We start from the raw sequence: 18,656 nt of genomic DNA, 5'->3' as shown, positions 1-18,656 counted from the left end.
CTTCTCTTCCACCCCAATGCCTTCTCTTCTCCCTTCTCCTCCACCCCCATTCTAATTCCCATCATCATCATCATCCAGGAGCCTTCTACATACACACCTCAAAGTAAGCGTGCTTTTCTACAATTTTTGAATTTTCTGTGAGCTGGAACCAATTACCCCAAAACCCATTGAAACAATGGTTTCGGTTAATGAGTTTTTCGGTTAACGAGCAACATGCTGGAACGGATTGTGCTCGTTAACCGAGGGACCACTGTATATACATTTCATTAAGCATAAACAAAAATTTGGGATTCTACTCGCGTTTTACGTTTAGAAAATTTTATTTTATCGTGATTACTCCTATAAAACTGTTAGTAGACAATTTATTTATAATGCTAATGCAACAAATGCCACATTTTTATCTCGAATAGCAAGCTTGCTATTACTCATTACGTACAATTATCTCTCGTGCGGTGCATTCAAATGCGGTAAGGTGAGTAACAGGCCAGACCCCAGTCGTCTCGCAGGAAAGGGCCTCCCTAGAGTATTAATTAGCATCAATCTAATTATTAAATTTGATATAACGCCATATATCATTAAACATTATTTTACCTCACAAAATTCCCTTTCCATGTAGTAATATCCCCGTTAACCGGAATAATTGGTGCAGAGCTCTTCCGGGTAATGTGATGACTTTCTCAAACCTGGAAAAAAGCCCACATCCCAGGATTTCTCATAGTACAGGTATCCCTTGCTATGCAAATGAGTTAAGTCCCTGAAAAACACACATTTATTCACAAAGTGAATAAGAAAAAATTATGTCCATGGAGATGGTATGTTGCGATAAAATAAGAAAAATGAAGAGCATGGGTGTGAAGAGCATGGGTACGAAGAGCATGGGTGTGAATGCGTGTGAAGTGAATGCATGTGTGGACTTGGCATGTTGCCAAGTTAGACTGCCCCTGTAGCTACATCCCCATAGCTCTCCCCTTACCATGCCAAACTGTGTTATTACGTATTATTATTATTCAACTGATATTTTGGGGTAAATGTATGTAACTTTAATCATTTTTTCTTACTGTTACATACACACATGATCGTTCACACAGAATGAGTAAAAAAAGATAATTAAAGAAATCATCATAACGTCACAAAGAAAAGAAAAAATTCTTGCATCCACGGGAGTTAGTATCCAATCATGGGAGGGGAAGGGGGGAGCTGGAGGGGGGTGTGGTGTCGGGGATCTCAACCTCTTCCTACCAGGCCAAGCTGTGAGTCGAGTTACTTGTTATTGTTCTTTTTCAACTTGTAGTTTTGGGTAGATATACAAATATTTCTTCACTTTTGTTACAGTTATATGCACACATAATCATTCATACAGACTGTGCAAAAAAAAAAAATGATTATCATAAATAAGGTCAAAAACACAAAGCATTCCTTACATCCACTGGAGTTAGCCAATGATTATGGGGGGGGGGGAAGGGCACTGTTCTCCTATGTCCTTAGTGAAACAATTGCCAAATGGCAATGCAATATTTTTCTTTTATTTTATTTATTATTATTTTTATTAATTCCTTACATTTTCCTATGTCCTTAGTGAAACAATTGCCAAATGGCAATGCAATATTTTTCTTTTATTTTATTTATTATTATTTTTATTAATTCCTTACATTTTCAGAAGATTATATTGGAACATGGAGGGAAATCAAGACTGCACTGCATTATATATTGTCTTCAAAATGACCAATAATTTGTGCAGTTAGTCTCAAGCAAGATGTTACCTCCATGCCGCTGTGTTAAGAGGCTGGATGCATTAAACTAGTCACTTTACCTTCAATTATGTTCAATAATTGTTAAAACAGTGAATAGTATAAACTTCTTGATATTTACTAAAATAGTGGATACCACTGATACTAAATCAGTGAAAACATGGATGGCAAATTTTTTTTTAACAATTAGCTAGTGATTACTATATACATATCTGTAATCACCTTTTTATGTCTTGACACTTGCAGGAGAGGTGAGGTGGGGGATTACTGGTCTCATGTTACTGACCTTCTGTAATGTCAGGTCACCCATTCTTGGGGTGGTAGATTAAAGGGTCTCATAACCTGAAGAAGTCTTGAATAAAGGCAAGAGTTAAGATGCTCCAGTGTTCCCCTCTTCCTGTACATATGGTACTTTCACACTTACCAAATGTGCAATACAGTATACATAACGGCAATCACTTTTAACGTCTTAACACTGTATTCTTGGCCGATTGTGTCCTAATACAGTAATGTACAGTACTCCACAACATAAACTGTATGCAAAAACAGCAACTGGCATGGGAACAACCTTCTATAATAGCAGCAGAATATGAACCAAGCAATCCAAGCAGCTAGGCCACCAACATGCCTGGCAAGTGTGGACATGTTAGAGTGTGATGCAATCTCCTGGAACTCTCACCAGGCTCAGAATATAGGTGTTTGGAGAGATTTTCTTGGAATTTTTCTCAGAAAATACGCTTCATTTTCATCCTCGGACAAATTTCCCGGAATTTTTTCTGCCTGATATCCATTCTGGGAATGGTGATTACCTGACATTGAAATATGTTTAAAAATCCTGAGACAGAACAAGTATAGATGATAGAAATATAATAGTACTCTTAAAAACTTACGTGACAGGACAAGCAGTGATAGAAGGAGTGTACTGGTACGCTCGTCCACCTACGCAAGTGTCTCCAGGGATTTGACGATAACCGTTTGTCCTATTGTAAAAATGCCCTGGTTTACAGGTGTTAGGAACTGCATAAAGATCAATAGAGACCTCTGGATCTTGATAACATTTCTGGGATTCCATGTCATCAATGAAACCAAAATCACACTCAAAATCTTCCCGGTCACATGGGCAGTTTTCCACTGAGATTGGTCTATCATAGTTGACTTGATTCAAGCAATTGGAGTGAGGAACACGGCGTTCAAAAACCTGCTTGCGTCCAAGTAAACACATCCGTCCGCTACGACCATCAGAGGGAGACCAGGTCTTGTAGTCATCCTTAGAGCATGGATATTGAAAAAGTGATTTCATATCCACCTAAAACAAAACAAAAAATTTGCTGTAAGTTACATAACCATTAAAAGTGAACATATTAGATTATACAATACGTATCTTCACAAAATCAGTGAACTGTATTCTGTAAACTGACTCGATTTGGGTTATGCTTACTACACTATTCACACGCAAATACAGTACCTTCACCAGCTCAAATCATCCTGACATCTTATCTACATTGCCCCCCCCCCTAAAGACTTCATTCTGAGGAGACAGTCATTGCAAACGAGCTTCCAGGTAATGCTATCATTACAAACCTCATTTGCCCTTTCTATTTCCCTTATTCCCCCCCCCCCTTCTCTCTTTATGTATTAATCCACCATTCTCCTCTATGATGTCGGTGGTCTTCCTCTTCCTACCTTTCCCATAAACACCCTCCTATCCCCTCATACATCATTCTCCAATATCCATAACATCTCATTCAACATTTCTTTACCAATTTTTCAAATTACACCTTCTGTCTTCTCTGCCATTCCAAAACAACTCACATGTTAGAAATTTGGGCAAGAAGCACTGAACTATCACAGAGTTCATTCTTTATCAGCAAATTTACATTCCTTCTCTTTGTGACAGCTCTCCAGTCAACCTCCTTGCATCTTCTGTTCTGTCCCTAAATTTCACTCTCCTTCAGACCATTCCTGTTAAATACACTCCTAAACACACTAAATCATTAACCTCCTCCAGTAACTTATTCTACCTCATAATTTGACATTTCGATTAACTCAACTTTCTATTCAATATCATAGAAAATAAATCCACCTTGTCAAACCCCTTCACATCAAGAACAAATACTATATTCTTCCTAGCATTTATCTTCATTATCCTTCTATCACACATTGCCACAGTTATTTGCCACACTATGCAATTCCTGTTCACTCTCAATGAAATGCACTGCATTATTTGCATAGAGACAAGTTACCAGTGACCACATACCATCTTCCAAGTTCAGCTTTGTTCATGCCCCAGTCACTTTGTCTCCATTCCCCTTACCAATCCATCCATATAGAATCCTTAACCACCATTGAGACATTACACATCCTTGCCTTACCTCTTTCACCCCAAGAATCTCAATAAGTCATCCATTTACTTTCACATATATGTAATTACATTTGCAGAAAGCAGAATGCCTTTGCTGCACCAATCAGCAAATCTCCTGCTCCATAATCTTCATCAATTACTAAAGTGCCTCTTGATCCACCTTACCATGTGCTTTCTCCAGATCCATAAATGTTGCATACAATTTCTAATTTCTTTCCAATTAATTTTTCTGCAAACATCTTTACTGATATAATTTGGTCTACAACCCATATATCCTCTAGTCCTTTTCTATCCTCTCAATAACAAACCATATACTGTTCCAGGTATACTCACAAGACTGACTCCTCTTCAGCTTTTGCACACTTCCTTATTACCTTCCCCCTTGTACAAGAGTTTAATCAATAACTGACCAATCATCTGGTAATCATCTAGTAGATCAAAGATGATATAGAGGCAATTTTATGTCATTTGATACTTTTGGTAGTTTTACTATAAAACTGGTAGACAAGTACAGCATATACAAGACTGATATTTACATCCAAAATTTCAGATCAATATGACCTTTGATTTTCAAAATAAAGTTCACCGAAATTTAAGATGACACTGCATACAGTATTGAAAATCTTTAAATCACCATAATTCATCTCCAGGTAAACATAGAAAAGTAGCTTTCACATCACTTGAATAAATCCAACTTTCATATTTTATTACTATAACTTGTAAAATAAATATTAAATTTTTTTTTTTACATTTTTCCCCTTGTAATACAGGTGCTCCTCTACTTACGCACAAGTTACGTTCCTGAGGCTTGTTTGTAAGTCCGACTTTACTCTTGTAGAAACCAAACATATTGTAAAAAATGAAAAGATTATAGATGTTTAGTACAGCTATACCCTTTAATACAGCCTTAAAACCTGGCTCACTCTTCTCCTCTTAGGTAATGTTTGTTCTATCTGGAATTTGCTTTGAAATAATCCAGTCTCATCCACATTAAACACCTGTTCTGGCAGGTAACCCCCCCTCAGTAATGATGTTTGTATTTCTGAAAGTTTGTAAGTTGAACGTTCTTAAGTAGAGGAGCCCCTGTATAAATATATAAAAAATATAAAAAATTATATCTTTAAGCTAACCCCAAAATAATATATTCCAGATGTTAGTGCCCTAAATGTGTTCATATTGTTGAAGGTAGTAGTTATGATCCCTCATGCCTTGTGAAACCTAGAGCAGTACAGGAATGCTCTTTTACTGTCCGATCTTCTTCTTATGCAGCACCCAGATTGTACAATCGGTTGCCTGCAACCATGAAGCAGCTGACCTCCGTGGGGGCCCTCAAGAAACAACTTAAAGACCTTTACCTTTCTTTCTTTTAACCTATGATCTTGAAGAGACAAGGTTGATGGAGACTTAAATGGTCTAGGAAGTGTTCTAACTTAAGGGTATACAAATGATACAAGTCAAACTCACTTTTTGTGATCTTTTTTTTTCCATATTCCTTTTTTATTCTCAGGTCCTTGACTTTGTAGTGCTTCGCACACTAGTGAATTTTTTAGAACTGATACATATGAGAAACAAAAGACCAGCTATTATTATAATAATCAAATAAATTTTTTATAACATGTACTACACTCTTTGTCAATTATATACTGTACTAACCTTGACAATGATCCACTGATGCTTATCTTTCTTTGACCCAAATATAGTAAATACAGTTGTATTTTCACCAGGTTCTGTCATAAGGCCATATATGCGAAGACTCTGTGATAGAGAAAATAACATAATTAATTCAAAACATCAATCTTAGAGTAACAATGATTTTTTATACTTACTGCAAAACAATGTTTAAGTCATATAATACATTTTGGAAGAATCAAGACACAATAAACAACATTGATAAGATTACTAATTTCTTTTCAAATATACAATGCATTTCTCAATGAAAACTACAGTACTGTATATGTATTAACAAAAACTAAAACACAACTTAGCAAATTTATGAGTGGAAGATTAAATCATAAAATTCCTTTTGATGGTCAAGGACCTCAAACAAATTGCTACTGTTGCCAGCACAGAACCTAACTTGTCATTTATGAATGGCAGGAATACTGTACTAGTTAACTCAGTTTCATCTCCCAATCATACCTGAAGACCAAAATTATTCAGTGATATGGTGATTGTCTCCAAGACCAGAGAATCAAAGGCTCAGGGAACAACAAACACTTTGTACCAAAATATGAAAGCGTGGAAGGGCATGAAACACTAAAATGTGCCCCTAAACCCTGAAAAGGGATCCCAAGATTCATGCCCCTGAAATCAGCCAGAATAAAAAAGGCCAATGGATGACACACAAGGTCCTGAGCTACATCCCAACAGGAAACTTATATTCGTTCAAACAAAATCAATTGTTTAAAAAGCATTCCAGTGTCAAATAAGTCTGAATTAATATGATCTTTGTAAGGATAATTAAAGATGAAGGTCTTAGCTGAAGACCAAGCTCCTTGTAAAATAAATTCTAAGGACATACCCTATGAAAAAAATAAAAATAAATAAATAAAAAAATCCTGATTATGTTACTAGACAAACATTGGCTCCATGTGGATTCAACTCACCGGAAATGCTGCAATGCATTCGTCACTTGCAGCAATGTTGCTGCCCATTGGGCTAATGTCTTCTGTAAGGAGCTTTGCAGCAGCTTACCTCACTCATCTCTAATGTGAATCCAGACCATAAAAAAACATTATTATTCTAACCTCTGAGAAGAAACTAGAAGTCTGCCAAGTCTCCCCTTCATCAGTTGAATACTGGAGCTCATTTGTCTCACCATGTCCACGGTAAAATTTCACTGCAACAATGATGCCTCCATGATCTCCAATTGTATAAAGGTAGTTACCCATGAGTACCTGTTGATAGAAATAATGTGAATACTGGTAGAATGGCATTGTTTACAATTGTTTTAACGTTTAAAAGTGAACATTTTCCACATAAATATTTATGAGCCCAAATACAAACAGCACTAAGGTATTTACCTGATACCAATTGATTCCAGCATCAGTAGAAACATAGAGTGCAGTATGACCCTTCAAGGAAGTTCCTATTGTGCCTGTAGCCAGGATGAGACCTGGAGCACTCTTCTTACTAAATACAGGCAAAGTGTGAAAAGCTGGATAAAGGTGACTTAGTTCTTGGCTCACATGCAGAGAGCATCCCTTAGCCTGAAATTAAAAAAAATGTAAATAGGCAAGTAATCCAATATGAATACAGTAGAACTTCTATACACCAGAATCTGATTTTTGGGGGACTCTCTGAGGTGCTCCGGAGTGCCCCTCTATCCACCAGAAATACTTTAAAAAGTCCAGAAAGTCCAGCATCAATCCACATCGTTCGCGTGTTTGTAGGTGCGGTTGAACATCTGTGCACGGGTATCGTGTGGCACATGTCTGAGTCCTGCCTTCATACGTATAGTATCAGTGCACCACACCATGCCACCTACACTCATTTATATTAACCTTTTATGTTGAGCACATATCGTCTTGAAAGGGAATACTTGAGTTTGAGAAATGGGTAAAATTATGTAGAGTACATATTTTAAGAAATGGATCAATTAAAAAATGCATATGAAAAGAACAACACTTGTCTGGTCTAATCAGATACAGTATGCTGTAGGCCTAATGAGAGCTACTAAGTACGAGAGCTAAGATACTGCCTTTGTAAACAGGCTGGAAGGGGATTGGGCATTGCCGCATTTGCCAGGTTTATTTATTGATTCAATATATTCTCATATGAACAGCTTCTTATGGTGTACGAGTCATCATAATTAATATACAGTAACCCCTCGTTTAACGAACGCCTCGGTTAACGAACTGCCTTCCATAAGGATCTTCAATTCTGTTAACGAACAAAAATTCGGTTAACGAATTTCTTACGAACCGACCTCAACATGTTTTCGCTTGCACTGACCGGGCAACCAGCTTTAGTATCAGTCCGCCAATACATTAATCGGTTCTAGGGCTTAAATTCCTTACTATTTTAGTAAATATCAAGAAGTTTATACTATTCAATAATTTTAAAAGTTTAATATTCAATTTTTTAGTCATTTTAACAATTATTGAACATAACTGAAGGTAAAGTGACTAGTTTAATGCGCGGCATCCAGCCTCTTAACACAGCAAACAGGCGTTAGTCTCTCTCTGTTTTCACTGGAGGTAACATCTTGCTTGAGACTCTTCAACTAAACGCTTTTTTTCTGTGTTTCCAAGCAAATTATTGGTCATTTTGAAATATATTTTACATATTGACAATATATAATGCAGTGCAGTGTTGATTTAAAGAAAATAATCTTGAATTACACCAAGAGAGCTAAAATTTTATGGGTGAAATGGCACCATGGGGTGACTTCTCTTCCACCCCAATGCCTTCTCTTCTTCCTTCTCCTCCACCCCCATTCTAAATCATCATCATCATCATCATCATCCAGGAGCCTTCTACATACACACCTCAAAGTAAGTGAACTTTTCTACCATTTTTGTTGAATTTAGGAAATTTTCGGTGAGCTGGAACCAATTACCCAAAAACCCATTGAAACAATGGTTTCGGTTAACGAACTTTTCGGTTAACGAACGACCTTCTGGAACAGATTGAGTTCGTTAACCGAGGGGTCACTGTAACCTTTTTAATAATAGAAAATAATACAATATATAATTTGTAATTTGACTTGAAAATCAAAAAGGATAAGCTGTATATTGATAAAGACCCTACAATATTATTTACTAAGTGCTGAAGATAGATGTTGTGGTAAGCATCAGAAATGGAGAGCATTGTTAACATGGCGAGGAATAGATAGTGATCAGCTGTTTGTGCTTGTAATCAAAAATTTAATATGATGCAATGATTCATCTGGGGTAGAGTGTGGGAATCATTTTTCAAGAAAGTTTATTATTTCATGACAATGTTATATTAACCTGGCACTAAATGAACCTAAATATTATAGGAATTATGGTGAAATTGCATAGACGTGTTACAGTAGTCCTGGGGGAGGGAGCCACCCACCCACTGGTGCCTGCTGCTCCCAAGTATGTGAACTCATCTCCCAGTTTATCTCTATTCAAAATACACACATCAACATTAAAATGTACTGGTCACCACAGAATATGTGGAAAACAGAGAGTTCCCCAGGGAAGACTACTGGGATATCATAGTGAATCACACCTATCCAATAATGGAGGGAAAAACATGATAATGATCGTTTTAAGAGCAAATTAAATAGAGAACCAAACCCAACCCTCCACATTTATATCTTGTATACAATTGATCTTTAAACCTGAAAATGTAAGACCTCATCACACTGTCAGATGTGGCTCTTTGAGGAAAAATTACAGTAAATAAAAAATAAAAGAAAATTAATATTTCACACTATTAACCCCTTTAGTGTATATGCAAACTTTTGAAACCAATGGCTTGATCACTGAAAATTTAAATAAAAAATCATCAACCATTTTTTTTTAAATCCAACTCTGAACATTCTTCTGCCAACCAGTATCTTCCCAACAATAATTGAAAGTTAAAAGCCATTAACCTCTTAAAAGCCTATTTTTGGTACCAATGACCTTCACCCCTAAATTTCTTTTATATATTCATCACCTGCTTTTCTGATACATACAAGGATTGTTCTTCATTGCTACAACAACTACTATAGTACAGTACTGTTAGCAGTACTACACAAACTGAACCTTATAAATCTCTTAAAAAGTAAAAGAATACTGTACTGTAAAATAATTCATATAGTAAAACAGCAATGATGAGAAATATCACATGACAGCAATAATAGAAATGAATAAATAAACAAATAAAATAAAAGTAAATACTGTACTAAAACCATCAATGATTCACTTATGAAGTTTGACAGCACTGCTCCCAATACAATTTTAATTACCATAAAAATCATTTGTCTGCAGATGGATTACGGGACACAAGACTATATCCAACCATCCATTTTTGTAAGGGGATACCAACTTTGAAGGTCTACATGCATGTGAATAATTGGGACTACTAACCCTCTCACAGTCGATGAAATTGCCATAAACATCTTTTCTAGGTGGCTGAAGAGGCTTCCACTGTGCACCTTGATCAAAGGTGATGTATGAAGTCAGGTGTTCTGGTCCAAGCTTACTAAAGATCTGGCTAAAGTTACTTGTGAGTTGAGATGCAATGAAGATCCCTCGCACACCCTCAACTGGATGCAGATCAGCAAAAGTTGTGTCTGATACTTCACTGTGGATAGTAAAGCAAATTAACTAATAATACTAGTACAGTACTACACCTGTAAATATACTTTCTAATACAGTACAGTACTTTAATTATTATTATCAATATTATTATATAATCTGTCATTGATGGTCTTAATAGGGCAGAAGCCAATGTTAACATCCAATGTGTTCTAAGTTTGTATTTCACTCACACTTAAGAAGGGGTTCTCTACCCGTGGGCACTCACCTACACGACTATAACATTGAAATTCCTCAAAAACCAAACACAGCATTTCACACTTATTTTTTAATAAAGGACACTAATTTCTTGGTACAGATAACAGATATCACTTATTAATTAGTGATTCATAATTTTGACAGGCTTTAATTTAAATTCTTTTTTGTTTAAATTAAGTAAACACTTATCAAACTTTCCCATTCACAAATAAATGGCACACCCCTTGAGCAACATTAAGACTGAGCATCTGAGTACTGTACTAGTGACAAATGTTACAGCTATGATGCAACCAGATGACATTTTATGTCTGTGAGTAAGCTCAACATGAGTTCGTGCAAAGTTGAACGGGGTCCAAAGTACACGAATGTTATGTTCCTGGGATCCCCACAGAAATACAAATTTGCGTATATTCGGGCTCCCCTGTGTATATACGTACAGCCCTTTTTTATTGCCGACATGCAACTTCAGAGTTCAATACGCCGCTCATTAGTAAGTTCATTATCTTGACTTTTTCTTTGAATGTTCTTGCAGTATGAGCTCTTTTCTTTTTCTCACTCTCACCACCACGAGCACTGCCACTAATTTTCCTTTTAGGGGCCATGATTGCACTAAAATTCACCAGTAGAAAAAACTTTATCAGCACAAACGCCCGGGAGATTATTACGGAACCAGAGCGAGAGAGAGGATGCCAGAGTTATGTTATGGTTATTTTTCAACTCGCACTGTCAAGTATATATGCGTAATAAAAAATATAAAATTAGAGGGGCTTGGGCTAAAATCAGGGTTGATTACGGACAACACGAACCAAACTCAATTATTCCTATAAAAAGTTAAGTTCTTCAGTGAATGACTTTGAAATTTAACAAAATGTTTCCAAATACAATAGAGTACATACTTCACTTCAATGAGTTTCATCATAACAACGACAGCAATGAAATACGACACCTCAACACATTAACGATACATTTCAATACAATAACGATCAGTAGTGCAAGTTGATAGTCACTCTGGGCAGCCATCTTGACTTCAGCGAGCGTGTGAACAGGTGTGGTGTAATCTACTCTGTTACCTGTGACCGTATTGCATAATGATGATAATGTTCAAGATTTACCTGTGTGATCTGTTTGTTGATTTACCACTAAACTTCACTGACTTTGAAACCGAAGGATCAGTTGGTGGTACTGGGGAAGCAGAGCAGTGTGAGAGTGTGGGGGCAGGGGGCACTAACACACACTCCCCTGCCTCGGATGACAGCAAACAGTCTCATTAACCAGTTCAATGTGTGTTTAAAGATTAGCTGCTATTAACTCTACATACAGTATTAATGTGTGGATAAGTGGTTGTAATTTTTTGTGGGGTTTTATAAGGGGTGAAAGTGTCTGAGGGCTGGCACCAATTGACCCATTTAGCATGTAAACTATACTCACCACATTAACAATTTTCACTTTAACGACTGTACATCATTAAGGGGAGTGTCCGGCTGAAAATACGATGAAAATTGGAAAATTACGAAAGTATTCAGAAAATTACGGAGGAAAGCTGTTGCCTATGGCTATCTACTGACGTACTTTGATTGTGTAATTCATATTTATGTAGCTATGAATAATTGTTCTAACCCCCTTCATTTAGAGGGCCCTACTGTTTATGTGGCAAAAGCTGGAGAAAAGTATTTATAATTAAATTTTGGTGTAAAGTAATACCATTCACTTAGTAAAAATCAGTATCTGGCAACTTTCCCAGCTCGCTAAGAACAGAACCAGAGTCTTGTACACTGCAGTATCACACAAAAGAAGTGAGGGAGAAGTAGGACCATCTGTTGCTTTCGCACCACCCAATCGGCCTGTATTTCAGAACGAGTTTTTCTAACCTTCAGGTCCTTAAGGCTCAGCCATTTATGGGCAAATTTTAATAAAACAAAACTAAGTAGTAATATAACATACTGTACAAGGTTGAACATATAGATTTTCTTGGCTTAGTTTATTATTTGGAGGAAAAAATGTTTTAAGTTGGGAAAAAAATGTACTGTATGCACCCAAAACAAAAGTGAAAATAAAAAATGTTTATTTGTCACATCAAGAGGAGTAAATTAACTATATTCCACATGAATTTCAATGTAATCTAGAGAAGTTATGGAGAAGTAGGATTTTCAAAATTGATAATATAAGGGAAAAATCTGGTATTAGGGATTAGGCAGAACTGATTCAGGGGTATAGCAACAATGTGTATGGTGTCCTTAATTGCTGACAGGAAATTTATATTGATTGATCAATTATTAACAAATTTTGCGCTTCACCCAGACGTTCCCCTTCACTACAGGGTTGCCACTTTTACTCATTTATTTGGCTAATACCACACAATTTTATTGAGCTCAAAGGGGGGATCCAAACACAAGGGGTTAACTTATGAGGGATATATTTATTTTAAAAAATCCCATGGCCTGTATTCCTTATTTCGTTAACATTTAACCATAATTACTGTAACCTTTTTCTTTGTTTAAAATCATTCTATTTAGCTTCAATACATATACTTACCAACACCTGTACTTTTTTTCTCTGTCCAACCTTTCTCTGTTAATATGCTGCCAAATACAGACTCGCCATTCATTCATATACGTATACAATTGTACTGCAATAACAGATACCAAAGATCTGCCAAGTTTACACCTGTTGCTCACACATTCAAAATATTACTATAAAACAGCCATGCCTTCACTTCCCCTTCTCATCAAGTTAAGTACCCACCTGCACCTGGGTGGACTAGAAGTGCTCCATGATTTAATTAAAAAGCCTTAAGATTTGAGGTAAATGCTGCCACACCCCAAGATGCGGTCTTCTCCATGGCTTACAGACTTCCTCAGTGACCGACGCCAAGCTGTACGCTTCCAAGGGGCTGTCTCCACCTTTCAGTCACTCACCTGTGGCGTCCCCCAAGGCACCAAGATGGGACCACTCTGCTTCCTTATGCTTATCAATGATGCCCTAAGAGAAACCCCCGCTCGCTGGAAATATGTCGACGACTCCACCATTGGGATCAGCGTCAACAATTCTGCTCCCGACTATACCGCCCTTCAGGATTTATTGAACAGTCTCCAAAACTGGGCCACCAACAACCACGTCACCATCAACCATACCAAGACCATGGTTATGCACATCAACCTCTCCTCCGACATTGTCCCACCCCCTTCCATTAATTTAGGTCCGAACACACTCCAGGTTGTAGATTCCACGAAGCTCCTCGGCGTCACCATAGACAACAAACTAAATTGGAAACCCTCCAAACTCCAAGTCCCTAGGATTTCCTGCACCCGAGCTCCTCAGTGTTTATTCAACATTCATACTTCCCCAGCTCACCTATGCCTCCCCTACTAAATGCCACACAACACACCTAAAGAGGGCATGCAAATTATTCTCTCCCCTTTCTACTCCACATATCAAGAAGCGCTCAACACACTGACCCTTTCGACTTTCACTGACCATCACCACGACCTCATCTGCAAATTTGGTAAGAAGCTTCTGCACCATCCTCGACACCAGCTCCTACTACCACCTGAGATCCCTAGCCCGAGAATTGCTGTTCGACACCACAACCGCATCCAGCCCATACGTGCACGAACTGATCGCTATAAGAACAGCCCAGTCCTAACCATTGTAAAAATTATCAATAACTTGTAATAAACCAGTGTATTCAATCCCAGTAAATCCTACTTCTTGCACTGTCACTATGTTGAAATGCCCTGTAGTCTGAGCTTTTCCCCATCTAGTTATTATATATCTTATTTATATCATTTATGTTATTTGTATATCATTTGTAATTCGAAACCCATTCCCCAATTATGTAACTGTATATTTTCAGCCTTTTGGCTGCCAAGCTCTTTCAATAAACCGTTAATTATTATTATTATTATTATTACAGGGTATTATTATTTACATATTTCTTATTTCATACCTTAACCAGGTGTCAACCCAGTTTGTCGATGGATTGAAGTATAAAATACGTTCCAGGGAGAGAGAAAAACGCACTTCATGATGGGCTGACCTTGGAACTGATGACACATACAAGTTGGACATGAACTGATCATGAGCTACACACACCATCACCTAAAATAAAGAAAATAAGATGTAATAAAAAAAACATGACAATGCTATAGCTTCATCAATTATATATGATCAAAAGAGATTTTGCATACCTTTATGAAACCATACTACATACAATGAGTAAATCCACATTAATATTTCAGAAAGACTACCTGTACACTAAAGTTCCTAGTACAAATTATCTCTACAGCAGAAAATGAAGAAATCCATGGCTGATGTTTGGGTGAGTACCAAGAACTCTACAGGTGACCACCACTATTACAAAATACCTCTATGGGAAAGACCCCATGCTACTCCACACAACCCTGCTAAATTCCACACTCATAACCAGCATGACCAAATCCACATGGGGAATGCAAATACTGTATGGCTGTATTATAAGTGTCATGGAATACTAGCATCAAGGCTAATAGTAGTTCGATATAAGCAACAGCAAAAAACCAACATTGTAAGGATCTACTGACACCAGGAGTAAATTTTTAGACCGCATAATATGAATCACACACCATGCTTATCCTGGGTAAATTTTGTCCAATTGCGATGGTTTAAAAAATTATCACAGCTCTACAAACTTGCCATAATTATATGAAATCATTTTTAACACTACATTGACTGACAGCCATAATGTTAAGACATTAACGTTATTTTATTTATACAGTATCACATAGAATTTTTTTTACAAACATAGATATGTAAAAATAAATAATTCGTGAACAGAAACAAAAGGATATTTTTTTTATAAATATTTCTTGCAATGTTCTAAAACTTGCTTCATAATAACTGAAGTAATTTCAGTACAGTACAGCATTATATTTAGCATGGTAATAGGTATAAATTATATTATAGAGCAATATTCTAAAATCATATACAGTTGGTGTATGAGAAAAAATAAATAAATTGACAGTTGGCTCATTGCTAATTTCCATCCTGGGTATGCATAGGGCATGAAGGCCAGATACATTCTCCAGAACCTGAGAATGTCATCAAAACACATTCCTGGTACGTTGAGTAAGGGGCGATATGATCAAGGTATATAAATGGAAGTCGGGGCAAATCAATGGTGATATAACAAAAGTATTCAAACTATCCAACCAGGAGCGAACTCGTAGTAATGGTTTTAAATTAGACAAATTTAGATTTAGTCAAGTGATAGGTAAACATTGGTTTGGAATGGATGAGTGGAACAGGTTACCAAACATCATCATTAACTCGAATACACTGGATAGCTTCCAACATAGGTTAGATGGATATGAGCAATAGGGATTGGGTGTAAACGGGACTGCCCAGTATGGGCCAATAGGCCAGCTGCAGCTTCCTCTATTCTTATGTTCTTATATCTTCCCGCAGATATAAGCACTACACTACTTCAATCTGATATAATTTTGTCTTAAAAATAGTTTCCCAGTAGTAGGTAGTAGGCAGCTACCAAACAGGGAGGTACTACCGCCTGGGAAGATATTGGAAGCATAATGAATTGTCTAATGGTAGACCCTGCTGCCATATGGCATCACAAAAATTGTGACCAAGTCCCAGGTTGCTGATCTGACTTTCTGCCTCATTTACACACAATTGCAGGGTCTCAATTGTTTCTCTTACTATTGACAACACAACATACATACAGAATATTGTTTTTCACTCTTGATCTTTTTTTAATTTTTGTATTTCTTTATAGTTCTTTATTGTTATTATTATTATTATCATAATTATTATTTTATTTTCAATTTTGTATTAATTATAAATTTTATTTACTATGAATTATTATTATTATCATTACATTTTCGCCCCCCAGGCCCCTATGTGGGTCAGTGACCTGTGCCCGGGTGGGCTAATCCCCATAAAAAAAAGGGAAAAAAAAGAAGAAAAAAGTTACATGTCAAGAAGACAATGGAAGCATTATCAAAGAAAATCTTGTGTTTGCAACTCTAATATCATTTTACACCAAGTTAAATTTGATGGTGGCCGAGCTTTAATTTTAGCATTAAAATTCCTCTAATTACTATACTGTACTGTAACTAGTATCATTATTTATTGCAGTACAGTATTGGATGATAAACATAACGGTAAACCAACCAATCCAGACAAAGTTTGGAAATTTTTTATATTCATAAAATATCTCGGTTTAATCTTTACAGTATTTCAAAACATTACAAAATAAATTTCACACAATAGGCTGTATAATGCATTCCTGAGGATTTCATACCTTTCTACCAATTTCATTAAACTATCTTATTAAGCATTTTTAATATCTTTCAGTGCACTGTATGGTTCCATACTGCACAAGATGCAAGTTTCTTCAGATTTGACACACTTTGTAAATACAATGAAATGGGGTGCAGATCAGTGAATTGCAGACTGAAAATCTACAGATATTGCATAATTTACAAAAGTTATTTTAAATCCTCTAATTTTTTTTATTTTGCACTCAAGACCTCAGTGTTAGTTATCTCTGGTAGTAAATTATGTTTAAAAATTTACCAGAGAACTTAAAGAACAAATCTGACATCATTTTCTATTCATACCTGGCCTTCAGAGATATTAGCAACATAATAGTGCTGATGTTCAAGGGTATTTGGAAACTCAGCCCTCAAAAAGGGTCCTCCTTGGTATGATATCCACATCTGTAGAGTTGCATCTTTAGATGATGATCCCAGAAGGTGCTGAAAAAATTAAACAAATCAATATCTAAGTGTTTTCTAGTCCTACACTACAAACAGAGCCTTTAAAGCAAAGTAGTAATTAAAAGAAAAAATCGAACGTTACCCCTTTTTTAGCATTAATTCACTTAACATTAATTCGCTTTAGTACTAAAAAATTTGATACCCTTTCTCAGAGAAAATGTACCATCATCAACAAGAAACAAAGTATGAATGAATGAATCAAAGTGAGCAGCTCCTAATTGACTTCAAAGGATGGACATTTGTTGTCAAACAAAGATTCACCTTACCACTTTCTTCACAGCAAAGAGGAATTCATCTTTTACTTCAAAGTCCTCTACACCTGTTATGACTGTTGTTGGTCTGGTTCCATCCCTGCAAAAATCAAATTTTGTCATATTTTCTAAACCAAGTCTATAGCAATCCATGATGATCCTTACATGTTAATAAGAGTTACCTTATTAAACTCCTGAGGAGGGTGTTTGTATTGTAACAGTTGTGACTGACTGACAGAGGATTCTGTATCTGAATTGGGTCTCACTTATTAATATAAATTGTACAAGGCCTAATATAGTATACGGATGCTTATGTTTTTGATAAAGCTCTCATAAATGAAAAACTCATAAACCACATTTTCTCATTAGCCCCTAGTACGTAACTGAAGATGCGTTCTTTACGAAAAAACAAAACAAATCCCATTCTCAACCTCTGTTTGGTTACTGTGTCATTCTAAATTCCCACTGCTTTGTTTACAATGAGAAAACTCTGCAGTCACAGACACTTCAAATGTGACCAATGATAGTTCAAGTATCAGTCTTCAAGGACTCTTAGTTCCTTCCAGGCAACCTGTGTACTCTTTGTTTAAAAAAAAAAAAATTACCTTCCCAATGCCCATTTTCTCACTCGGTGAACAAATTTGGTCTTTGAGTCTAACATATACAAGCAGGAGTGATGTAGAATATGTATTCAGGATTTAACTTGTCCCAATCTTAATAGATTCTCACCCACTCTTTTCTCCAGTGAATAATCAGTTCACTACAGTGATGCCACTTTTATTAAATATTTTATTTGGCTAACACCAGACAATTTTATTCAGCTCATATAGGACTCGATACACAAGTGGTTAAGAGCACTAGCGTAGCTGGGGGCGGTCCTCCCGGCGGCACTTTTGGGTCTGCTCATCACCCATATCTGCAGCTACTGGAGACGTTAATCCATCCCTTTGTATCGGCGGCAAGTTAATCCTTGTCGTGTCTGACCTAACACCTGACCCACATCATCACGGCCACGTCATGAGCTACACCCTTGCTATGCCCCCCCC

At 36.6% G+C, this 18,656-nt stretch overlaps 1 protein-coding gene across 3 annotated transcripts in view; it reads right to left on the bottom strand.

Moving 5' to 3' along the window:
- LOC121870972 (sortilin-related receptor-like) overlaps positions 1 to 18,656 on the bottom strand; it is a 69,064-nt gene that overhangs the window by 40,696 nt on the left and 9,712 nt on the right. For all 3 annotated transcript variants that reach the window (XM_042372967.1, XM_042372965.1, XM_042372966.1), the window contains exons 5-12: positions 17,626 to 17,710; positions 17,201 to 17,338; positions 14,533 to 14,684; positions 10,158 to 10,374; positions 7,134 to 7,319; positions 6,858 to 7,007; positions 5,764 to 5,865; positions 2,639 to 3,054 (exon numbers count right to left, since the gene is read on the bottom strand). In XM_042372967.1, coding sequence (XP_042228901.1) covers positions 2,639 to 3,054; positions 5,764 to 5,865; positions 6,858 to 7,007; positions 7,134 to 7,319; positions 10,158 to 10,374; positions 14,533 to 14,684; positions 17,201 to 17,338; positions 17,626 to 17,710 — 1,446 coding nt within the window. The remainder of the gene's footprint in view (positions 1 to 2,638; positions 3,055 to 5,763; positions 5,866 to 6,857; positions 7,008 to 7,133; positions 7,320 to 10,157; positions 10,375 to 14,532; positions 14,685 to 17,200; positions 17,339 to 17,625; positions 17,711 to 18,656) is intronic.

This window comes from Homarus americanus, unplaced genomic scaffold (genome assembly GCF_018991925.1).
Source record: "Homarus americanus isolate GMGI-L3 unplaced genomic scaffold, GMGI_Hamer_2.0 scaffold52512, whole genome shotgun sequence".
NCBI lineage: Eukaryota > Metazoa > Arthropoda > Malacostraca > Decapoda > Nephropidae > Homarus > Homarus americanus.
This window is presented reverse-complemented; position numbering and strand designations above follow the sequence as displayed.